General features: G+C 44.2%; 1 protein-coding gene and 1 pseudogene across 4 annotated transcripts in view; one reads left to right on the forward strand and one right to left on the reverse strand.

The window, feature by feature from the left end:
• Positions 1–8,960, reverse strand: part of LOC102397020 (antimicrobial peptide NK-lysin) — a 36,819-nt gene extending 27,859 nt beyond the window's left edge. The window contains exons 1-5 of one of the 4 annotated variants that reach the window (XM_044926006.2): positions 8,776–8,937; positions 8,404–8,507; positions 7,829–7,930; positions 6,959–7,127; positions 6,442–6,610 (exon numbers count right to left, since the gene is read on the reverse strand). In XM_044926006.2, the coding sequence (XP_044781941.1) occupies positions 6,600–6,610; positions 6,959–7,127; positions 7,829–7,930; positions 8,404–8,507; positions 8,776–8,827 (438 nt within the window). In that variant the 5' untranslated portion in view covers positions 8,828–8,937 and the 3' untranslated portion in view covers positions 6,442–6,599. Of the gene's footprint in view, positions 1–6,441; positions 6,614–6,958; positions 7,128–7,828; positions 7,931–8,403; positions 8,508–8,671 lie in introns of those variants that run through there. The other 3 variants (XM_044926004.2, XM_044926007.2, XM_044926005.2) reach the window with 3 other exon arrangements.
• Positions 8,961–15,905: 6,945 nt separating this feature from the next.
• LOC112578220 overlaps positions 15,906–25,474 on the forward strand; it is a 50,488-nt pseudogene continuing 40,919 nt past the window's right edge.

The raw sequence follows: 25,474 nt of genomic DNA on the forward strand, positions 1-25,474 counted from the left end.
ATTGTAAAAACAGTCTTCATGCATCCTCAAATATTTGGTATATAAGCCCTCAACACTACACTGGGCTGCTTCTGGTCCACCTTTAAAGTAGCTGACTGAGCCTTAAATCTCTGGACCAGTCCACTCTCCTCCCCAGAACCCTCCCCTGGCACAGAGGCTCCAGGGTTCTATTGGCCTGGGATCCATACCCCTCCCGACTCTTAGTCTCTGCCTGTGAGCATGCAGCCTGCAGTGTCTGGGTGCTGTGATTATTAGATGTACCTATAAGTGTTCTCCTGAGCATCATCCCCACTCCTCAAAAAACATCTCCTTGGGTGGGAATGAACTGGGTGGTAGGGGAGGGGCATCCAGCATCTATTCTGAAGATACAGTGATTCTCTGGTCCTCTGGAGGACATTAGGGAGGGATGGTAGCATCTAAGAGAGAAACATAAGGCAGGCATGTGAGATGAGTCTTGTGCCTCAGGACAGGACCCCATCTCCAGGCTCTGGCTTTCTGGCAACTGCTGGAACACGGGCTGAATCTGCAGCAAGGCAAGGTGATGACTCCAGCTTCTCTCTGTGATACAGCCTGCAGGAAACTGTCTCATTCACCACGGACAACTGCGATTCTCACCACCTCGTCCTCTGCCTAAAATTCTTTACTCCCAGCACCTTCTAGGTAATGCCCCATCTTCCAGGTAACCTCTTAGCACAGCTTACACCATGCTAGGCACACACGAGTTATCTAAGCAGAGCAACGTAGGAGTCTTGCAAGTATTGTAGGTTCTATGTCAGATAAGGAAACCAAAGAGGCAAAGAGGCCAAGATCAACACATCTGAATGAAACCAAGACCTGTCTAGGGCCCTGGCCTGTGCCCACAGGCAGTACTCTTGAAGCCTGTTGAGTAAACTCCAAGATTCTCAACCTGAGTATATGGGAAGGCACATCTTACTTAGAGACAGGCAAGCTCCTGATACCAGGAATCCACAGTTCCTGATTCCCGCCAGAGAAATATCTTCCTATTGGGAAGTGCCTCAGAGACAATACGGGCTTCCCAGGTGGCACTAGTGGTAAAGAACCTGCCTGCCAATGCAGGAGACATAAAGTGAGGCAGGTTTCATCCCTGGGTTGGGACGATCCCCTGCAGGAGGTCTTGGCAACTCACTCCAGTATCTTTGCCTGGAGAATCCCATGGACAGAGGACCTGGCAGGCTACAGTCCATGAGGTCACAAAGAGCCAGACACGACTGAAACAATGCAACACACGCAGAGACAACACTCACCAGCATTACAAGTTGGACTGGACTTTTGCCGCTTTGGCCACACAGCATCTACTCCTCCTTCCTAATAGTCACACTAATTTCCTTTGGGGAATTATCTGACAGCTACTGTGTACTGTCTCGGTGGACAGTAACTCATCTAGCAATCTATCCTCCACTTCATAAGCAAAAACTGTCACCCAGATCTCCTAGAGCCTGACTTCCTTTTCATCACCTTAGAACAATCAAAGCCAAGTATCTGATCTAAGCTTGGCTGGTTGAATGCTCTCTTTCCTAGGAATTTGGCTTTGGAGCAAGAGACACAAAGACAGACTGAGCTCATTGTGGCAATTCATTCACCCCAATGACTGCACCTGGGTGAGACTGAAGTGCTCTCCCTGCTTCAAAGGACCCTTTGAGCTGCCCAGCTCCTGTCCAACTTCTGTTCTAGGTCTTCCCTTCCAGCCTGAGGCATCCTTGGCCACCCAATCACTTTTCTTTTCTTAATTTAGCCTGAGTCAGTTTCTGTTGCTTGCCATCAATGAATCTGGCTAAAATACACCAGCTCATGCTAAGGAAGAAAGAATTCCCCATTTCCCTTCCACATGAGGGATTCAAAGACCAAGCGTGAACTCGCCAAGATTCTTTTTTATTTTGTTTTATTTTTGGCCGCACTGGGTCTTTGTTGCTGCGTGCAGGTTTTCTCTAGTTGTGGCAAGCAGGGGCTACTCTTCATTAAAGCGTGTAGGTTTCTCATTGTAGTGCCTTTCTTGTTGTGGAGCACAGGCTCTAGGCTTGCGGGTTTCAGTAGTTCCAGCATACAAGCTCAGTACTTGTGGCTCTCAGGCTTAGTTGGCCTCATGGAAAGTTGGCCTCATGAAATGTGGAAGGGAGAAGGCAATGGCACCCCACTCCAGTACTCTTGCCTGGAAAATCCCATGGACGGAGGAGACCGGTAGGCTGCAGTCCATGGGATCGCGAAGAGTCGGGCACGACTGAGAGACTTCGCTTTCACTTTTCACTTTGATGCGTTGGAGAAGGAAATGGCAACCCACTTCAGTGTTCTTGCCTGGAGAATCCCAGGAATGGCTGAGCATGGTGGGCTGCCGTGTATGGGGTCGCACAGAGTCGGACATGACTGAAGCGACTTAGCAGCAGTAAGTAGCAGCAATGTGGAACCTTCCCTGACCAGGAACTGAACCCACATTCCCTGCGTTGGCAGGCAGATTCTTATCCACTGCACCACCAGGGAAGTCCTGCCCAAGATTCTTAACCAAAAAAGAAAAGAAGCCTATAAAATGTGCTAGCCCTAACCATCTGCCACGTGACAACTTCCAATCAGAACACAGAAAGCCTTAGTTTGTTACTGAAAGGGTATGGTGGGTCTGGCTGCTAGCTACTCAAAAGCCAATAAACAGGCCAGGTTGGTCGAAAGGAAGTTTGCTTTATTTCAGATGCCGGCAACTGGAGGGGTGGAGTGGGGGGAGGAGGCGAGGGTGGTGGACATCTGCTCAAGGGCCAATTCCACCCGTCCCCAATAAGCAGGGGGTGAGAGCTTTCATAGACAGGGGTGGGTGGGGTGGGTCTACATGCAGAAAGAGCACAGTCATCTCTAACAGTCATCTTTAACCTGGTCACCAGTGGTCTGACCAGCATCATCTTGATTGTTTTAGGTACAGTTAATCATCAGTTCCAGGGTTCATTTGTTTCCATTTCTTTGAGGTCAATTCTCAGAATTCTGGCAGCTCACGGGTACAGTTTGCTCATCATGTTAACTTCTCCACTGGGTGTTTTGGCATTTATAAGACTGCTTACAGGATATGGCTCAGAATATTACCTATGTGCAGTGCTGTGCTGGGGTTAGTCACTCAGTTGTGTCCTACTCTTTGCCACCCCATGGACTGTAGCCCACCAGGCTCCTCTGACCATGGGATTCTCCAGGCAAGAATACTGTAGTGGGTTGCCATGCCCTTCTTTAGGGGATCTTCCTGACCCAGGAATGGAACCCAGGTCTCCTGCATTGCAGGTGGATTCTTTACTGTCTGAACCACCAGGGAAGCCCAAGAATACTGGAGTTGGTAGCCTATCCTTTCCGCAGGGGATCTTTCCATCCCGGGGATCGAACCGTGGTCTCCTGCATTGCAGGTGATTCCTTACCATCTGAGCTACTAGGGAAGCCCCCAAATTATCTATAGCCCTTAAGAAGAAACTAAAAGTCCTTGACTATGCTTAATGACTGCATTATTATTTAGTCTCCTTTGACTGTTTTCCTTTGTTTCAGCATTTCTCACTCCTCTGCTTAAACTTATTCTTTGACTAAAGTTTTCCACAGACAAAAGGCAGGGAGAAGACGTGGTGGGGATGGGGCAAGGACCATAAGGTCTTGCTCCGTTTCAAGTTCACTTGACCAAGTTAGGCCACTGGATGAAGGCAGGAGTGGAATTTCAGGTGTTTACTCAACTCACAGGGAAAGTCGAGCGATTACCTCCTCACTATTGCAGCAGTCCTCAGATTTGTCCTGGGAACAGAATTCCACAGTGGAAGTTGTGGTGAAAGACACTTGGAAGGAGAGTGATAGCTGCCTTGGAGACATAAGGCTAAACTGTAAGCTGGCTCATTTGCTGGAGAGAAAGCAAAGAAAGAAAAACCTGTGAAGAGGCCTCCCTGAGTCAGAAAAAAGTCTCTAACAGTGACCCATACAGGACTTAGGTTTGATTGGACTTCATAAAGCAATGTATCCCCTGGGACATTGTTGAAAACAATAGAGCAGTCAGCCAGAAATTTTGGAGATTCACAACGCGGTGTTTTGAGACAAAGAGAACCCTTCCCAAACCTCTGTCATCACAGGATAGTTGTGGTCATGCTCAAGGCTGTAGCCCTTGAGGTGCAACATCTGAGGCATCACACTATGAAGGGTGGAGGGACCGCACTAAAAGTACCCAGTCAGTTACTAAACATGAAAACAAGCAATTCATCTCGAAAAGGCAATAATATACCTGGGGAGCGGAGTGTGACCAGTAGCCATATTTGCTATAATATATTATCTAAGATAACCAGTTTCCAACAAAAAATTACAAGACATAAAGAAATAGGAAAGAATAGGGAATTCCCTGGTGCTCCAGTGGTTAGAACTTGGCCCTTTCACATTGTAGGTTCAATCCCTGGTCAGGAAACTTAGATCCCACATGCCAAGAGGCAACAAAGCCTGCGTGCTGTGACTAGAGAAACCCCAAACACCACAATGAAGACCCAGTGCAGCCAAAAGTAAATAAATAGGAAATCTGAATAAACCGTAGACTTTAGGAAAAACAAATAAATAAAGATTATGTGGAAATTGATTGCATCAAGAATAGAGAACCCACACACTTATGGCCAATTAATCTACAACAAAGTATGCAAAATACACAATGAAGAAAAGACAATCTCTTCGACAAGTGGTGCCAGGAAAACTGGACAGCTACATGTAAAAGAATGAACATTTTCATTTTGTCATATATAAGCTTAAATGGGTTCAAAACCTAAATGCAAAATCAAATACTGTAAAACTCCTAGAGGAAAATGTAGGCCAAACACTCTTTGACAAAACTTGCAGCAGTAGTTTTTTGGATCCATCTCGTAGGGTAATGGAAACAAAAGCAAAAATAAACAAATGGGACCTATTAAACTCTAAATTGTTTGCACAGCAAGAGAAACCATAAAATGCAAAGATAACCTATGGAATGGGAGAAAATATTTGTAAATCAACCAACAACAAGAACTGAATTTCCAAGACATAAAAACAGTTTACACAGTTCAATAAAAAAATTTTTAAAAACAACCAAAAATGAGCAGAAGACCTAAGTAGACATTTCTCAAAAAAAAATAGACAGATGGCCAACAGAAACATGAAAAGAGGCTCAACATCAATAATTATTCAGTTCAGTTCAGTCACTCAGTCGTGTCTGCTGAGTCTTTGCGACCCCGTGAATCGCAGCACGCCAGGCCTCCCTGTCCATCACCAACTCCCAGATTTTACTCAAACTCATGTCCATGAAGTCGGTGATGCCATCCAGCCATCTCATCCTCTGTCATCCCCTTCTCCTCCTGCCCCCAATCCCTCCCAGCATCAGAGTCTTTTCCAATGAGTCAACTCTTTGCATGAAGTGGCCAAAGTATTGGAGTTTCAGCTTTGGCATCAGTCCTTCCAATGAACACCCAGGACTGACCTCCTTTAGAATGGACTGGTTGGATCTCCTTGCAGTCCAAGGGACTCTCAAGAGTCTTCTCCAACACCACAGTTCAAAAGCATCAATTATTCAGCGCTCAGCTTTCTTCACTAATTATTAGAGAAATGCAAATTAAAACTACATTCAGGTAGTTTTGATGATGGCCATCTGACCTCACTCTGGTCAGAATGGCCATCATCAAAAAGTCTACAAGTAATAAATCCTAGAGAGGGTATAGAGAAAAAGGAACCCTCCTACACTGTCAGTGGGAATGTAAATTGGTACACCCATTGTGCTGAACAGTAAGGAGGTTACTTAAAAAACTAAAAATAGAGTGACCATATAATCCAGCAGCCCTGCCTCCGAGTATATACCCAGAAAAGACAAAAACTTTAATTTGAAAATATAACATGTACCCCAATGTTCAATAGCATTATTTATAATAGCCCACATCTTTATCTATTCATATATATATATATATATATATACACACACACACACATATATAGGTTCCTCCGTAGTTTAATTGGTAAAGAATCCACCTGCAATGCAGGAAACGCAGATAATTTGGGTTCCATCCCTGGGTCGGGAAGATCCCCTGAAGGAGGGAATGACAAGCCACTCCAGTACTCTTGCCTGGAGAATCCCATGGATAGAGGAGCCTGGTGGGCTACAGTCCATAGGGTCGCAAAAAGTCGTACAAGTCTGAGCAACTGAGCAACAACAACAAAACCCTAACCCGAATGGTCTCCTCAGTTGGTCTGAGAGCTCCTGGGGGTATGTTTGTGATGTACCCCAGGCTCTTGGAGTGACAAGCAGTACAATAATTATTTCATGACCATATGTGTGAGAGCTGCTAAGTTGTCTTGTTCACCACTAAACCCCTATCATCTAGAACCACATGACATACAACATGTTTATTGATGGCACTTATGAGTCAGATGAGCGTGCCCCTCTTCTGAAACCCAACAAAGGAAAAGAAGCTGAAGCAAAAGTCTTGCATGATATTTTATTCTGAGAGGGAAAGGCAGTGGAGGGAGTTTGGTGAGAGAAACTGGAGAGAAGACTCCTGGATTCAGGAACGAAGGAGCCGGCTGAGGATGCTGGAGTTTCTGTGCTTTTTCCCCAGGATGGGGTAAGAGGACCCAGGGAATCAAATGAAACCTACTGTGGAGAGAAGAGACAGGCTGATTAGGGCTCTGATCTCTCAGTCTCGGGCCATTTCCTTGGTGTCCACCTCATCTTACGTGATGGTCTCATTCAAGCCTCATTTCAGCCTCAGAAATAGAAATAATTATTGCCCTTTCACAGGTAAGAAAACTGAAGCTCAAAGAGGTTAGGTTACTTGCCCAAGGTCACACATCTGAGGAGAAATGGAGACCTGATTTTACTCCAGGATTGTCTGCAGGAGTGTGGGGAGGGGCAGGGGGAGGTTGCCTCAGGCTGTTAGGAGTTTCCCTTTCACAGGGAGGCTGTCAGGGAATGAGTCCCTGCTGTTGCCTATGCACATACCTGGCTTGCTTTTGCACATCTTGATGTCCACACAGATAACCCGAGAGGTTTTTCCAGCTACGATGTCCTCAGCGATGGTACGGAGAAATTTCTTCATGATTGACTTGCACAGACCTTTCAGCAGCCCCATCTTGCTGCACACCTTGGAGGCCTCCTCCATAACGGTATTCTGCAGTGGCAGCACGGTGGTGGGAAATGGGCCTCAGGTGAGCCCTGCCGGGCACTGTCTCTCTGCAGGCCCCGGCAGCCTTGGGCTCTCAGCGGGTCTGGCAGTGGGAGTGCTGGGTCCCAGGAGTTGGTGCCAGGTGGTAGTGGGAGCAGGGACTGGAGAGACAGGGCTGAGCCCCCCTCCTCATCCCGAGCCTGGCCAGCAGGAGCTCTGGAAAGGACAATTGACCCTGCCGAGTCTTAGCCTCTGTATACCCAGGCCCTGTCTTCTGGGTGGAGAGTGGTGCCCAGACCCACTTTAAAGGCTCTGTCTATATAGCTTCTGGTCCAGGGCCAGACTGGGGGCTCCATCTGCTGGGGGGTGGGGCGTGGCGGGTTAAAGGGGGGGATCCAAGCTTGGAGCTTTGGTACATTCCTTTTGAAATATCTTCTTCTGACATCTCCCATGGAAGGGGATAAATCTGAGTACCCCAGGATGAAGGTAGTGATGCTGAGCAGGTTGGGGGAGCCACGGAGAGGGAGGGAGGGAAAGTGAAACTATGGTTCTGGTGATGATGCCTCCACTTGTTAAGTATTCACTCAGAGCTAAGTACATCCCACTTTCCAGCTCATTTAAAAAGCCTAGGTAAGGATTCCCAGCCCTCCCCACTCCACTTGGGGGCACCTCTCCACCCACCAGGTCCCACAAGCCTCCCGTCTCACCTCATCAGGCTGATCTCCCAACTTGTCCATCAGATGTTGTATTATCCTCCGACAAGAACCACAGCGTAGGCTCAGCTCTTCTCCTTGGAGCAGCAGGTCACCCTATCAGGAAAAGAAGCCCATTAGGGTGGTCTCTCAGACACCCCAGCTTCATAAGGGCGCCAGGAAGGGTCCCCTGGGGGCTTTCAAGCCAGCAGGATGACCCATGATCTGTCTGTCCATATGAGGACCTCAGCCAGAGCGCCTGCCCATCTCTCTGCCTGTCTTAGAGGGGCTGAGAGACCCCACGACCTGCCCCCACACCCACAGCAGCGGCCCCAGCCCAGCATCTGCCCCTCTTCTGTTCTACCGTCAGACAAGGAGGAGGCTCTTGGGGAGGGCCCAGCCACCAGTGTAGCCCCCACCCCAGTCAGGTACCAGCGTGAACAAAACCAGCATCTTCAGCTCCCAGCCCTGCCTCCCCACCCCCTGACCAGTTCAGTCTCCAGGCCCTCGCCCCTGGCACTGCCCAGGGAGGAGAGGAAGGAGAGGGATGGTGGGGGGGGGGGGGGGGCAGCAGGAAGCCATCCGAGTACCTGGGGATCCTCCGGGGCCAGGCCCTGGCACAACTCATCTCCATCACACAGATGGGCCGTCGCCTGGTCGTGGCTCTCAGGAGTCAGACCGGAAAAGGCCAGCCCTGGAGAAGAAACAGCATGAGCAGCCCTCCACAGACAGAGGGAGAGAAGTCAGTGCTTCTGGCTGGGGAGAGCCCAGGAGGCAGCTGGCGCCCAGGATGGGGAGGCAGCCTTGTGAGGTGTCCCGGGTGCCTCCTGCCCTGCTCTGCCCTGGGGCTGCTCTTACCCATGCCAGGTGCCCTTGGAGCTCATGCTTGGGTCCATCAAATCTGAGAAAGCAGGGCTGGGAGGAGGAGCCATCGGGATCTACCCCAAGGGGAATGTCCTCACCTGGGGCGACCAGGAGCACAGAGGCGATGAGCAGGACAACCCAGGAGGTCATGTTGAAGCAGCTGCCCAGGCTCCCTCCACAGCCTGTTTTATAGAGGCTGGGAACCTGGCAGGGTCCTCTTCCTCTTTTTGGCCACCTCCCCTGTAACTGGGTTTACCACAAACACCGGTACTGGTCTGTGGAGAAGTGGGAGGAGGAGTGTACCTCAGAGCTTCCACACACCCCTCTCCACCCACCCTGCCCAGCACTAGAACTTTCTGAGCTGAGCCGGGTGTTGATGGAGAGCATTGGCCGCCATGATGCCCACCCTGCCCTGATGTGGTAACGGGAAGAGAAGTCCCCACTACCGAGGGGTCGGGTAGGGCCCTTGGCCAGGTGAGCATCTGTGCCCCCTTCCTCATCTCTTCCTCCACCCCAGAGGTCTGGGCTGGTGTCACTACGTCATACTTCTCATCTCTTGGGTCTCCTTCCAGCCATTTAAGCCAGTGTAGCACTACCTGATTCAGATGTAGAAAAAGGTGCCCTCAGGGTAGATCCTGAAGCTCCTCCTCCCAGCCCTGGATGCTCCAGCTTCACGGACCCTGATCATGAGCTCTATGGGCACCCTGGGTCCCCTAGACCCACACCAGCCTTCTCACCATCATCAAGGAGGCCGGGCCTTTCCCTCAGAGCTGGGTTCAGCCCAGCCTGGCAGTGACCTGGCCGATGGGCAGAGAGAGCCGGTGGGAAGGACAGGAGCCCCAGCCAGGGTCTGGTCCCAACTTCTGGGTGTCTGAATAGTCATCTGTGTCATAAAGGTCATTGGCCTTCATCTGTCAGAAAAATTGACTAGTAGATAAAAATAATTTCTTAGTATCCATATGTCCCAAATATTGCATGGGATATACTTACACTGGAAAGTATTTGTTGTTTACCTGAAATTCCAAATAAACTGAGCATTCCATAGTTTGTCTGGCCCCTTAAATCCTTTCTGGTTTATTACCCAAATCCCAGGGTAGCAGACACACTCACACTAACTCATGTTACACACTTACACATGGTTACATGAACTCAGGGACCTACACTCTCCAAAGCACTGACAAATTCACACACACTCATAGCCGCTCACACTCCCAGATACCCACACACACATACTCACACATTAATTCACAGCCACATACTTTCATATATTCATAAATTCACACATAAACACACCACCTTTGCCCATTGTGGAAGTCAGTGAATGCCACACTAAGGAGCAAGGAATTGAAGCATTTTTAAGCACTTTGGCTCTCTTATTTTTATTGAAATAAATTTTAATTAGATAAGTAAGAAACAATAAACGAAACCACTTATAAGTTCACCAAACAGATTTACAGGAATATTGACGGATGACAAGTAGACTCATAGTGGTCATCATTTTTAAATTTATAGAAATATTGATTCTCTATGGTGTGTACCAGGAAATTACATAGTGTTGTTGGTCAATTATACTTTAAAAACAAACTCTTGGAAAAAAGAGATTGGATTAATGGTTATCAGAGGCTGGGGTGGAAGGGCAAGGGGTAGGGTTGGATGAAGGTGGTGGTCAGAAGGTACCAACTTCCAGTTATAAGATAAATAAATACTAGGGATATAATGTATAATATGATAAAGATAATGAACACTGCTATTATATTTATTTTTACATTATATTTATTACGTTATAAATGAAAATTGTAAAGAAAGTAAATCCTAAGAGCTCTCACTACAAGGAAAACTTTTTGTCTACTTAATGTTGATTTCTATGAGATGATGGATGTTCAGTAAATCCACTGTGATCATCATTTCATGGTGAATGTAAGTCAAATCATTATGTTGTACACCTTAAAATTATATAATGCAGCATGTCTGATAATTCAATACATTGGAAATTAATTAATTATAAAAAATTTACATAAATATCCATTTATACCTTTCAATGAATATACTTATAAATAAATATATGTTTATATAAAGTTATATATCATAAAAAATGTTTTGGAACAGCTTTTAAATTTAACAAGATATCATGAACATCATCCCAGTCAATAAATTTAGATTTCCGTCATCATTTCGATTGGTTTCCTCATATTCTATTTTGGGGGTGAACTCTAACTGGAGTCCTCAATTCTGGGACTCATGAGGCTTCTACTTGCAGAGCAGAGGTCGGGAGAGCCCACCAACAGCGTGTGCAGTAGTCTGGGGGAGTGACACGAATGCCTTCTTCAGACTGGTTGCCTCATAATCCCAAGATGACTACTGTAGGCCCTCCAGGCCCTAGGGCCCCGCCCCAGGTGGAAAACTTGGAGAGTGAAGCAGGAAAGGGAGGTACTTATATATATTTTTAAAAAGCAAATATTTCCCAGAGACCTTCAGCTTGTCTCATCAGTACATCCCAGGGGGTACTCGCAGCTGTGAAGGGCTATACAGAAGGAAGCCTTTGGCTGGACTTTGAACAAAACTGAGATTCTGCCAGGAAGGACAGATGAGAAGTCAGGGGGATCAGGTAGGCAACAGCAGTATCAGCTACAGAAGAACTTCTTGCTAAACAGTGTTTTGAAGGAAAATTGATGGGATTTTGTAACTAATCAGATAAAAGAGACAGAGGAGACAGGATGCAAAAGTTTTATAGTATTTGAAGGCTGAGGGGCCAGTGGTGAAGCAACAAATTTAGGAAATGGAGCTTGTGTGTGAAAGCTGAACTTGAGGTGTTGCATTTGTGTGGTCTGCTTGAGGGCAGGGCTGCCTCTGCTGTCACATCCGCCCTTGATTACTAGAACTGTCCTGAGACCAGATAGTCAGCTAAGGGTTCGCCTCCTATAAGGAAACCCGGACTCAGAGAGGTCCAGTGAATGCTCCAAGGACACACAGCTCAAACCACATATGTCTGGGGATTTGAACTCAGACTCCAAAATCCAAGTTCGTCCCCACTCCACATTGGCCCTATCTCTAGGTTTCTAGGCCAAAGTTGTTTGCCATGTGGCCCGCCAGGTTAGGCGCTGTCCCCGCTCCCCTCCACAAGCCTCCTCTTTCCTAACCACATGAAGATACCATGGGGTACATGTGGAGACCACATTAGTGAAGGGGGAAAAGCCCAAGAAGGTGACTCATGTCTTTCTTTACCGTATTCAGTAAATACACATATCAGTAAATACACACATATACAAATATCTTTGGGGAATTCAGTAAGATCAGATATTCCAGCAAGCCCTTTTCTGGGGTGCTAAGGGGTATGGACAAGGGACCCTGGGGTCCCATGTGACAGGAACCTAGCACAAGTCCACAAGTCCTATCCATTTGCGGTCGTGGGGTCCCATGGGCCAGCCCATTGCAAGTCAGTCTTCAAGAAATCTTTGCTTTCCCCAGTGTCATGAAGATATCCTCTTGTTTCTTCTAGCAGTTTTATAGTTTTCTACATGTAGATCTGCGATTCACCTCAAATAAGCTGGGTTGAAATTCTGTTGCTTCAGATCAATTTGTTGAAAAAATTTTCATTTTCCCATTGAATTGCTTTAACATCTGGGTCAGAAATCAAATACTGTATAAATGTGGGTCTGTTCTTAGGTTCTTCATCACAGCAAGTACTGCATTAATAATAATAGCAAAACACTCTGATTCTTTTAAACGGGCACAATATTTGAACAGTCACTTCATAAAGGAAGAATAGCCAATAAATATTTGAAAAAGTGTTAAATACCATAACTCATGAGGGAATTCTATGTTAAAACTACCATGAAATGATGGCACCAAAATGACTACAATTAAAACAACAAGATCTTGCTTACGTGTGTTATCTGAAAATGAAACACACAAAAGAAAACAAAAAAACAGAACTCGTAGAAACAGAGCCCTTTTCTGGGCGTGGGGCCCGAAGTGGGAAGAGGGCAAAATAGGTGAAGGTGGTAAAAAAGCACAAGCTTCCAGTTATAGAGCAAGTCCTGGATGTGTAACATATAGCACAGTGACTATAGTTAATAATACTATATGTATATTTGAAAGCTGCTGAGAGAAATCTTTAAAGTTCCCATCACAAAAAAAAAATCATAACGTGGTGATGAATGACAACTAGACTTCTGGTCATAGTCTTTTTGCAATCTATATTATATCAAAGCATTATGTTGTAAACATGAAACATATCATATGTCATATGCCAATTACATCTCAAATTTTTTAAATGAATAATAATATCTATTGTGCAAGGATCACTGAGATATTAAAAATCATATTAAATATTTGTCATATGTGGGGGGAGAAAAGACAAACAATACTAAGTGTTAATAAGGATGTGGAGCAATGGGTACTTCAAAAGTTGTTGGTGAGAATATAAAATGAACTTTTTAAATGTAGATTGACATTGTTTCACAGAGTTAATATACACTAATGAAAACATATGCACATACAAAGACTATTACAAAAATGTTCACAGAAACATGACCCAGCACCTACACTCCTAGATATATACTCCAAAAAACTGAAAACAGAGATTCAAAGGGACACTTGTTCATCAATGTTCATAACATTATTCAAAATAACCAAAAGTGGGAATGACCCAAGTGTCCATTGATAGATGAATGGATCAACAAAATATGGTATATACATACAATGGAATATTATTCAACCATGAGAAGGAATAAAGTTCTGATACAGGTAACAACATGGATGAACCTTGAAAGAATTAAGCTAAGTGAAGTAAGCCAGATACAAAATAATACATATGATACCACTTCCATGAAATATCTATAAAAAGCAAATTCATAGGGATAGAAAATAGATCAAGGATTACCAGAGACTGAGGGGAGGGGAAAAGAGGGAATTATTGCTATTGGTTACTGAGTTTCTATTTAAGGTCATAAAAATAAATTTTGGAAATAGTGATGATATTTGCAGAATATTTAATTAGTGCCACTGAATTGTACATTTTGAAATGGCTACAATGGCAAGTTTGTGTTGTATGTATTTTACCACAACAATAACAAAAAAAAAAGAGAGAGAGAGAGATAATGCTCTTAGAAACTTTCCCACAAAAGCCAAACATTAGAAATAACCCAAATGCCCACCAACAGGTAAATGGATAAATACAGTTTAGCCATACAATGCAATACTACTTGGTGATAAAAAAGAAATAAAATGCTAATACATGCAACAAAATAGATGAATGCCAAACACTGAGCAAAAAGATACCAAACACAAAAAAACCACACTCTGCATGATCCCATTGATATGAAATTCTAGAACAGGCAAAATTCACATCTGGTGAAAAACAGCAGAAAAACGATAGGAGGGGAGAAGAGGATGTGTGAGTTTTGGGGAAAGTACACAAAGGGGCTCTCTCAGGTGATGAAAATGTTTTCCATCCTGTCTGGGGTGTGAATCTCATGGGTACATGCATCTATCAAATCTCATCACTCTCTACACTTAAGATTTATGCATTTCACTATATGTAATCACGTCCCAACAAAACGAGTATCCAAAGTGCTTAAGTTACAATCTCATGGTTCCTAATGAACATGAGGGATTCCCTGGTGACTCAGTGGTAAAGAATTGGCCTGCCAGTGCAGGAGATACAGGTTCAACTCCTGGTTCGGGAAGATCCCCTGGAGAGGAAAATGGCAACCCACTCCTATATTCTTGCCTGGGAAATCCCACGGACAGAGGAAACTGGTGGGCTACAGTCCATGGGGTCTCAAAAGAGTTGGACACGACTTAGCAACTAAACAACAGCAACAATGAACATTATCAAATACTTTCCAAAAGTATTATATCAGTTTACACTGCCATTACCTACAAGTTTGCTGTACTTTCACCAGCGTTAGATATTATCATAGTCTTTCATCTGCAAATGTAATAAGTAGAAATAGTAAGTACTTTTAATCTCCACTTATGACCACAAATTGTTTAATATTTTCCCAAATATTTATTTACTGTCAAATGCATTTGGGGAGGAGGACTTTCCTAGTGGTCCAGTGGTTAATCTACCTCACAATGCAAGGAATCTGTGTTTGATCCCTGGTCAGGGAACTGGGATTGCACAAGCCTCTGAGCAGCTAAGCCCTCCCAAACACAACTAGAGAGCCCCTGCATAACAACAAAAGATCTCACATGATTCAATGAAGTTCCTGCAACTGAGACCAGAGGCAGCCAAATACATACATATCTACATATATTTTTTAAACTTTTTATTTGGGGGAATTATCTTTCTTATTTTGATTTTTGTCCCTTGCCCATTATCTATTAGACGCGACTATTTTTTTTTAATTTCTAAGGATTCTTTATGTCATAAGTATATGAATGGTATGATTAAACTACTCCACTTGGGGGAGGAGAGGGGATTAAAAAAAGCAAGAGTAAACATTAAAAAATAAATAAAAAAATAAAAGAAAATTCTCCGAATGCTTTGTCACTTCATAGCTTACCTTTAAATGCTGGTGACGTTTTTCTTTTGTTTAGAAAGGTTTCATTTTCTATAGTCAAACACATCTTTTCTTTATGACATGTTTTTTCAGTTTAGAAAGTTGTCATGTCATTACTGCCTTTTATCTAAAAAAATTTTTTTTCAAATTTTTGCTGTTACCTAGTTTTTTAATGTGGTATTTTAATTCTCTGGAACTTTATTTTAGTAAGATATACACGAATCAAATTTTATTCTTTACAAAATGATATGTTCAGTTAATTTAAATTGTTGATGGTATATTTTCCCTGGTTTCCCTGATTTTCTGCCGATTTGAATTTATTCTTTTATCATATATCAAGTTACCTTTAATAAAATCAAATTCTGAGCTATTTCTTCTGTCCCACTGGTCTGAATATCTAGTGTTCTATTTAACACCACATGGTTTAACTACTGCAACTTTCTTTTCAGATTTTTCTTTGATAGTACTTTACTAAATACTAAATACTAAAGATAACAATTTAGAAATTTTTTTACTAATAAACTATCACAATGACATTCTCATACCAAATTTTGTTAAAACTAAAAATTAATATGGAAAAAATTCATCTCTTTGCAGTCACTTTTCCGGCCATGAGCATACTATGACTTTCAGTTTCTCTGTCTTCCTTTAATACCTCTCAAAAAAGTTTTAGGAATAACTCAAACTCAGGGACACTGAGCTCCATCGAGTGGCCGGAGATGGTGACTGCAAAGCACGACCCCCACCCCCCGCAGCCCCAGGAGGGACCCACCGCCCTCCGAGGAAGGTGCAGCTTAGAGGCACTGCGCTCGCACAGTCCCACACTTGGCACATGACTCTGAGCTTACTCACGGGGCATTTTCGTATAACGAAATGAAATGGTAGAAAAGAGAGAGATCATTAAAGGCAGTAAAGCTGAAATAAATGGAAAGATCATCAGCCCACTGGAGAAAGTGGGTGGTGAAAAACAGAGTGAAGCAAGGTTTTGTATTTCACCAGGCCACCTGAAATTTAACCAACAAGTGACTGCTCTACAAAACAAAAACAAAGAAACAAAAAACCTGCTCTTTCTTTAGAGAGCTGCTCTATTCAGTTCCAATTCCATGAAACAAATCAGCCCCTTGAGGTTAACTGTCTGCTTTTCTTGATTGTACTTGGAAAAATATTAAATAGCCTCACACTTGGAATAAGAAGGGAAAAAATACCCACCAAAATTGTATGGAGTATTTTGCTTTTCACTGGTTCATGGATCTTTCTCTTCCGTAAACATTTCTGTTGTATCATATTTCAGGAATTTAGTACTTTAAGGCATTAGATTTACTGAGTACTATGTCTGCCTATTTATCCAAATTATTTCCTTGACTTACAGCTTTTTGCAGCCATGAGTTCTCCAGTTTTCTTTTTTTTAATTTATTTATTTATTTACTCATGAATTATTTACTTGGCTGTGGCAGATCTTCGCGGCAGCATGTGAACTCTGAGTTGTGGCATGCAGAATCTTCAGCTGCAGCAAGTGGGATCTAGTTCCCTGACTAGGGATTGAACCCCAGCCCCCAGCATTGGGAGAATGGGGTCTTAGCCACTGGACCATCATGGAAGTCTCTCCAATTTTCCTGATAGCATGTATAGATTATTACCCGAATTTCTCTAAAGTCATCAAGTTTCTGTTTATGTCAACACTTTGTTTTATTTTTTTTTAATTTTATTTTATTTTTAAACTTTACATAATTGTATTAGTTTTGCCAAATATCTACAGTATTTTAATTTGAATTTCAGTCCTTGCTTATGTTTTGAGAGCTCCAACTATCTACTAAAACCTGAAGACACAGTGTGTTTAGTTTTATCAATGTTCTTTTGATTTCAGCATTTAGGGCTACTGCCTGTCATTTTCCATAGTGACAATTTTATTTGTGACATAAACCTCGGGTCAGAAGTCATGATCCTTTTATAGGCTATTTAGGGTAACTTCCTGTATGCATGAGACTACCTTCTCTTCCCTTTTTATCCCATTCCAATTATAATGAGAGCTCTAAAAAATACTCTTGTCCAAGCTCATTATCTGTTTCCATGGTAACCATCAGTGCTATTTCAAGTAGTCATCCTTTCACTGAAAGTACAGTCCCTAGCATATTTGAAGAGGATCATTCTTTGGTTCTACTTTGTCAATAGTTTTCTTACTGCTACAGTGGATTGGTTTAATTGTCACAAGCTTAACTTAAGAGACATCATTTTGGGCTTCCCTGGTGGTCTAGTGGTTAAAAACTGGGCTTCCAATGCAGGGGGTATGGGTTGAATCCCTGGTGACAGAATTGAGATCCCACATGAAGGTCAGCTAAGCCCTGAGCCGCAGCTACTGAGCCTGAGCACTCTAGAACCTGTGCTCTGCAGTAAGAGAAGCCTGAGCAACACACTTAGACAAAAAAAAAGACTGCACACCACAACAAAGACCCTGCACAGCCAAAAAACCCAGCACAGCCAAAAAAAAGAAACATCACATGACTTGTGGTTCCTTTTGTCAACTAGAAATGCAGCTTTGTCCGCTTATAATTCAGAATCTTGAGCAAATTGAAAATAATCAATAATATATCTGAGAAATGCAAATCAAAACCACAATGAGGTACCAACTCACACTGGTCAGAATGGCTGCTATCAAAAAGTCTACAAACAATAAATGCTGGAGAGGGTGCAGAGAAAAGGGAACTCTTTTACACTCTTGGTGGGAATGCAAACTAGTACAGCCACTGGGGAGAACAGTATGGAGATTCCTTAAAAAACTGGAAATAGAACTGCCATACAACCCAGCAATCCCACTACTGGGCATACACAACGAGGAAACTAGAATTGAAAGAGACACGTGTACCCCAAAGTTCATTGCAGCACTGTTTACAATAGCCAGGACATGGAAGAAACCTAGGTGTTCATCGGCAGATGAATGGATAAGAAAGCTGTGGTACATATACACAATGGAGTATTACTCAGCCATTAAAAAGAATGCATTTGAATCAGTTCTAATGAGGTGGATGAAACTGGAGCCTATTATACAGAGGGAAGTAAGTCAGAAAGAAAAACACCAATACATTATACTAACACACATATATGGAATTTAGAAAGATGGTAACGATGACTCTACTTGCAAGACAGCAAAAGAGACACAGATGTAAAGAACAGACTTTTGGACTCTGTGGGAGAAGGCGAGGTGGGATGATTTGAGAGAATAGCATTGAAACATGTATATTACCATATGTGAAAGAGATCGCCAGTCCAGGTTCAGTGCATGAGACAGGGTGGTCAGGGCCGGTGCACTGGGATGACCCTGAGGGATGGGATGGGGAGGGAGGTGGGAGGGGGGTTCAGGATGGAGGAGACATGTACACCCATGGCTGTTTCATGTCAATGTATGGCAAAAACCACTACAATATTATTAAGTAATTAGCCTCCAATTAAAATAAATTAATTAATTAAAAAAATAATTTTTTATATTTTAACAACTTAGTTTTAACATTAAAACTAATCAAAACTTATAACAACAACAAGAATCATAATTATTAAATCAGTTAGAATGATGACTCAGCACATATAAAAATTAACTGAACTGTAGTTTTTCCCCCATCAACTTTCATACCTTTTCGTAATGCATCTTTTGGGGCCATGATACTATTTATTAAATAATGCTTTCCTTTAAAAACAAAATAATTCCAAGAAAGTGTTTATATCCGTTCAGGAACATTGTACATTACAAATGCCAATTTGTTGTTAACACAAAAGTAAAATGCGTTAACTTCTGTTAACTTTTAACTTTGCTGAAGTTAAATGAGTTGATTTCTGGCTATACTGATGTTCGTACTACCCAAAAACTTGGATGCAAACTGTTCTGTAAATAGAAATTTTTGCAAACTTTGGAAATGAGCCTTTAAAATATTTTAATCTAAATTTTTCTTATGGATCTACTGTATAGCACAAGGAAGTATATTCAATATCTTATAATAACTTATTATAGAAAAGAATCTGAAAAAGAATAGATTGTATGTATATTTGTAACTGAATCACTTTGCTGTATATATGCAACATTGTATATCAACTATATGTCAATTTCAAAAATCTTTGTTAAACCTCTCAGCAGCAGCATACCACTCAAAATATAAACGTGAGAGAGGAAAACAAGACAAAGCCGCCTTGGGTGGCTATTATGCCTAGACTCTCTCACCTTCTTTTTTCCCCTTCCTTCTATATGGAGAGGTTGGAAAGTTACAGCAGCACTTCCCAGAATTCATTGCAGCTTGCGTCTGGATGTGAAACCGTGTCTACAGTTAGATGCACTGATATGGGATTCGGGAGGCTGACCCCAGTACCATCTTTCTATTCTCTTTTGACTATTTTGGCTGCTGGCAAGAAAGGTCATGGAAGTGTGACATTTGGGGGCAGGAGCATTTCTAGTATCAAAAGTCTTCTTGAATTTGGCTTTCTAATCTAATTCCTGGATGTGTGTTCTTGAACCCTGAGCTTCAGAACCAGCTTCAAGTTGCCTTTAGCATCAACTATTGAGAACCACTTCTGAATTTTTCAAGGCCCAATTCAGAACCTACTTCTTTAGTCCTACATACGATTTTTAAGGACCTAATTCCCTGTGTAAAATCCTCCCAGAAAAGAAAGTAGGAGAGGGTGGCATCTAATTTATTCTGCCAAAGAGGGGCTTCTCTGTACCTCTACCTGCATTGTGTCCTCTATATCTTCATGGAACCTGAGAGTGTGGTACACACACACACACACACACACACTCTCTCACAGTAGTTTTGTTCTCTTAACCCCATGATTTAAACCTCCAGGTCAGTGGTTAACAAGGATGTGGCTGAAGCTTTGAAGAGTAGATCAGTCTTAGAGGTGACACGCTATCTTAGAGGCACAAATGCTCGTCCTTCCCACCACCTCCTCTATCTATTAATAGATGGAACCTTTCCGTGTCCTTTATTAATGTGTCTCCATTTTGCTCCCAGAAGCCCCTGACCCATGGAGCATTGTCTTCAAGGACAGCCTATACAATAGGCTACAGAATCACTTCTATTTTCCAAGTCAGCCCGTGGCTATATTAGTTTTCTCTTGTTGCTGTGACAGTGATCACAAACATAGTGCCTTAAGACCACACCCATATAGACCCTCCAGGGAGCTCAGGGCTTCTAGGGTATGAGCCACCCATCTCCTTGCATGGCCCTTTAATAAACCCCTCTCTGCTCCAAACTCACAAACAAACAAGCAATCAAAAAACACCCATTTAATGATCCGACAACTCTGTAGGTCAGAAGTCTGAGTCGGTTCAGTTGGTTCCTCTGCTGTGGGTCTTGGAGAAGGCAATGGAACCCAACTCCAGGACTCTTGCCGGGAAACTCCCATGGACGGAGGAGCCTGGTAGGCTGCAGTCCATGGGGTCGCTAGGAGTTGGACACGACTGAGTGACTTCACTTTCACTTTTCACTTTTCACTTTCATGCATTGGAGAAGGAAATGGCAACCCACTCCAGTGTTCTTGCCTGGAGAATCCCAGGGACGGGGGAGCCTGGTGGGCTGCCGTCTCTGGGGTTGCACAGAGTCAGACACGACTGAAGCAACTTAGCAGCAGCAGCAGCAGCTGTGGGTCTCATGAGGCCAAAATCAAGGTGTTGGCTGGGTGGACTCTTTTCTGGGAAGAATCCACTTCCAAAGTCATTCAGGTTGTTGGCAGAATTCAGTTCCCCGTGGTTGTAGAACTGAAGTTTCCTTTTCCTTGTTGCCTGTCATCTGAAGTTCATTCTCAGCTTCTAGAGGCCACTGGCATTTCCTGACTCATGGCCCTCTCTGTCCAGATCAAGCCTTACTCATGCTTTGAATCCCTCTGAGGCTCTCTCTGCCTCATCTTCCTGTCTTTCACTTGACATACACTTACTGACATAGGTACACAGGCCATCCTGCCTGTTCTTTCTTTTTCTCTCCTTGGGTCCCCATTTCAGCAGCTACAGTTGGGCAGTCCCTCCTTTGCTTTATTATCCATGAGTTTATGATTATGCTTTTTAATTTTATTTATGAACTGCATGAGGGAATTTACATTTTTTTTAATGAAATGTATAAGGAAAGCAAATAAAATCTTCCACTGTCCCACCTTCACATAGACTCTCTCCTCAGAGTAAACTACTGCTAAAACTCTTTTTTCTCTTTCCATACAAGCATAGCACATACACATTGCTCCATTCTCAGTTATGAAATGTAAAGTATATTCAGAAATGTGCACAAAACAAAATGGACTATTGTTTATTAGGAAGCAAATAGGTGCATAATCACAAAATGTTGCCTGAGCCCAGAAGCATCTTAACTTCCAGACCCTCCTCCACTAAGCTAATACTGCTGCTGCTGCTAAGTCTCTTCAGTCGTGTCCGACTCTGTGCAATCCCAGAGACGGCATCCCACCAGGCTCCCTCATCCCTGGGATTCTCCAGGCAAGAACACTGGAGTGGGTTTCCATTTCCTTCTCCAATGCATTAAAGTGAAAAGTGAAAGTGAAGTCGCTCAGTAGTGTCCAACCTTTCGCGACCCCATGGACTGCAGCCTACCCGGCTCTTCTGTCCATGGGATTTTCCAGGCAAGTGTACTGGAGTGGGGTGCCATTGCTTTCTCCAAAGCTAATACTACCCTAACCTTAATGATAATCCTATCCTTGCTTCTCTATAGTTTTACCATCTGAGCACATACTCTTAAACACGATAGTTCTCTCTTCTCTGGATTTGAAACGTGTATAAATAAATCACAAACAATGGATCCTCTGGTGTGACTGTTTTGGGGGAGCACACTACACGGCATCCTAGTTCCACAACCAAGGATCTACTCCATACTCCCTGCATTGGAAGCATGGGGAGCTATAGGAACACCAGGGAAGGCCCATGTCTGACTCATTTTAATTAGCATTAAGGTATGTGAGATTTACCCACGTTGTTGTGTGTATGAAGAGTTTGTTCCTTTCCATTGCTGAGTACCATTCCCTTGCATGAATATGCCATACTTCATCCATTCTCCATTGATGGTTGTGTGAGTTGTCATCAGTTCTGACCTACAGATATACACTGAGTTCCTTCATTTTCCCAACTTTACTGAGATTTAAGTTAAAGTATACTCACCAGGATATATCTGAAGTGCACACCTTCTACCACTTTGATACATGTATATATGTGTGAAAATATCATGGCAGTTGAGAAAGTGAATGTGTTCATCACCACCTAGTGTCCTTTTGGGTAGATGAATGGATGGATGGAGGGGAGGGATAGGGGAGAGAGGGATGAATGGTTAGATGGACGAATGGCAGACAGACTGGAAGGAGCTCACGTGGCATAGTTTCCTTTTACTATTTTGAATGTTGGCTTCCCTCGTGGCTCAGACAGTAAGGAATCCACCCTCAATGCAGCTATATGGGTTCGAACACTGGGTCAGGAAGATCCCCTGGAGAAGGGAATGGCTTTCCACTCCAGTATTCTTGCCTGGAGAATTCCATGAACAGAGGAGCACAGACTACAGCCCATGAGGTCACACAGGATTGGACACAGCTGAGCAACTAACACACACACATTTTGGATGTACTTGCCTCACTATCTTCTAAAAATGGGCGTTATAGTGACAGTTCATCATAAGCTGACTCTGTGGACCCACCCTGGTACCTGGGAAGCCTGTTGACACTGGAAGCTTGACTGGTGCTTGATAAATTACAAGCCTGCCTTGCTTTGTGTCTCAGACAGGAGCTCCTGAACACACCGCTCTGGCCAATGAAAGACAGACCAGATGGAGAGGACAGACTCTGGAACCTCTCCTGCTTGTTGCTGATCAGAGCTCAGGACACACTCGTAACCACACGGCCACCACCACCTGAGTCACACTTCAGGGTGTGATGCAAAAGAGAGGTTAGCAATCTCTCACGGACTCAGCAGACCTCATCTGGATTGCCCATAACCAGTTTCTCAAGCTCCCAGGCCACAAGAGGGGCCCAGTCTTCGCTGAGGCCTCTCTCTCAGAAATTCATTTTCTTATCAACACCCTTTCTCCCTTGTATCACCTTTTACTCATCTTCACATCACTTCACAGTCACTGGCAACTTCCATCTCTGGCTTCTAAGACTGATGAGACCTTGGATCCAGAAACCGTCTAAATGGGGTTCTCACAGTCCATTCTGAGCCCTCACCTGGACCCCTTCCCCATCCTCACATCTACGAGCTCCAGCCCGGAATCACCCAGTGACTCCAGCTTCCCCTGCAGCTCACTTACACAGTGACCTCTGCCACTGGGTGACCTGGTACCTGACCCTTGCCACATCCACCACATGTGGCAGGACAGGGGACACTGCGTCATTCTTCTGGAATTTTATTCCCCAGCCCAACCTTCCAGGTTTTGGCATTCAGTCTTTTTACCATTGACTCACACCAGTCCTGCCTCACCACACAACTAAAATAGGATAAAATCTACAGTAACTTGAATCATTCTCAAATAGCTTCTTATTTGCTAGTATACCTGAGGAGTGAGGGAAGCTTTCCTTTCTTTTGTTTCAGTGTTTTTTAAGTATAGAGACAATGGGTGATGATCAAACATAATTCTACCAAGAAATAGCTTCAGCCCGTACCATCAGCCGGTCAATACACTACTTGTCTTTAGATTTTTTAAAAGTTATTACTCACTGTGAGTAAATTTGAGAGGGTGAACTTTATGCATCACAGGACTCCTACAAACTGCCCTCCAGCTCTTTCTGTGACTCGATCACTTACAAGTCAGGCCAACTGCAGTGTGTGTGGCCACGCTGGGTATCACCTTTTCCCGAGGGTACTTAGTGATGGGTACTGTTCCTTCTGGGCGTTCCAGGTGGCACTTGTTGTAAAGAACCCACCTGCCAAAGCAGGAGACTTAAGAGATGCTAGTTCGATCCCTAGGTTCTGAAGATCCCCTGGGGAAGGTCATGGCAACCCACTCCAGTATTCTTGCCTGGAGAATCCCATGGACAGAGGAGCCTGGTGGGCTACAGTCCATGGGGTTTCAAAGAGTGGGACATGGCTAAGGTAATTTAGCACAGCACAGCTGTTTGTTCTGCACTGCCACCAGGGCCTGCTGGCTGCCATCTCTGCCAGGGGTTCAAAGCTGGGCCCCTGAGATCCCAAAGCACCAAGGGTTCTATCCTAAAGTGAAGAAAAGCTCTTGCACCACTCTGGCTTCTCCATCTTTTAGGAGACATGAACCAGCATGTCCCAGGTCTTTTATGTTTTAGTTTAATTTATTTGGCTGCATCAGGTCTTAGTTGTGGCATGCGGGATCCTCATTGCATCGTGTGGGACCTTTCGTTACAGTGATCGTGCTCTTTAGTTGTGGCACAGGGGCTCCAGAGTGCGGGGGCTTCAGCAGTCATGGCGCATGGGCTTAGTTGCTCTGAGGCATGCAGGATCTTAGTTCCCTAACCAGGGATCAATCCAGTGTCCCCTGCACTGGGAGGCGTATTCTTAACCATTAGACCACCAGGGAAGTCCCTGTCCCAGGGGGTTTAGCTGAAGCATCTCTTTCAGTTTTTACCCACAGACATCCTGTCGCTGGGATTTGGACAAGGGTCCCTGGGGGCGGGGCTGGGGGCAGACCTGGCTGTTTTCAGATTTGTCCCAACCTGGCATGCTGGAGCTCTGCTGCTGCTGCTGCTGCTAAGTTGCTTCAGTCATGTCCGACTCTGTGTGACCCCATAGACCTCAGCCCACCAGGCTGCCCCGTCCCTGGGATTATCCAGGCAAGAACACTGGAGTGGGTTGCCATTTCCTTCTCCAATGCATGAAAGTGAAAAGTGAAAGTGAAGTCGCTCAGTCATGTCTGACTCTTAACGACCCCATGGACTGCAGCTTACCAGGCTCCTCCGTCCATGGGATTTTCCAGGTGAGAGTACTGGAGTGGATTGCCATTGCCTTCTCTGCTACAGACTAGAGTTTCCAGCTGCTTCCTTCTTCCCTGAGAAGGTGGAATCTCCCAGCAACTGCTCAGGTAGCCTCTGGATAGTCACCCCAACCAGTCAGTAGGACACACCCTGAACCAGAAGCCCTGCCTCAATCCACATCCATGTTGTTGCTGTTGTTTAGTCACTAAGCCTTGTCCGACTCTTTGTGACCCCATGGACTGCAGCACGCCAGGCCTCCCTGTCCATCACCAACTCCTGGAGTTCACTCAAACTCATGTCCATCAAGTCGGTGATGCCATCCAGCCATCTCATCCTCTGTCGTCCCCTTCTCCTCCTCCCCCAATCCCTCCCAGCATCAGAGTCT

This window comes from Bubalus bubalis, chromosome 12 (genome assembly GCF_019923935.1).
Source record: "Bubalus bubalis isolate 160015118507 breed Murrah chromosome 12, NDDB_SH_1, whole genome shotgun sequence".
In the NCBI taxonomy this organism is placed as follows: domain Eukaryota; kingdom Metazoa; phylum Chordata; class Mammalia; order Artiodactyla; family Bovidae; genus Bubalus; species Bubalus bubalis.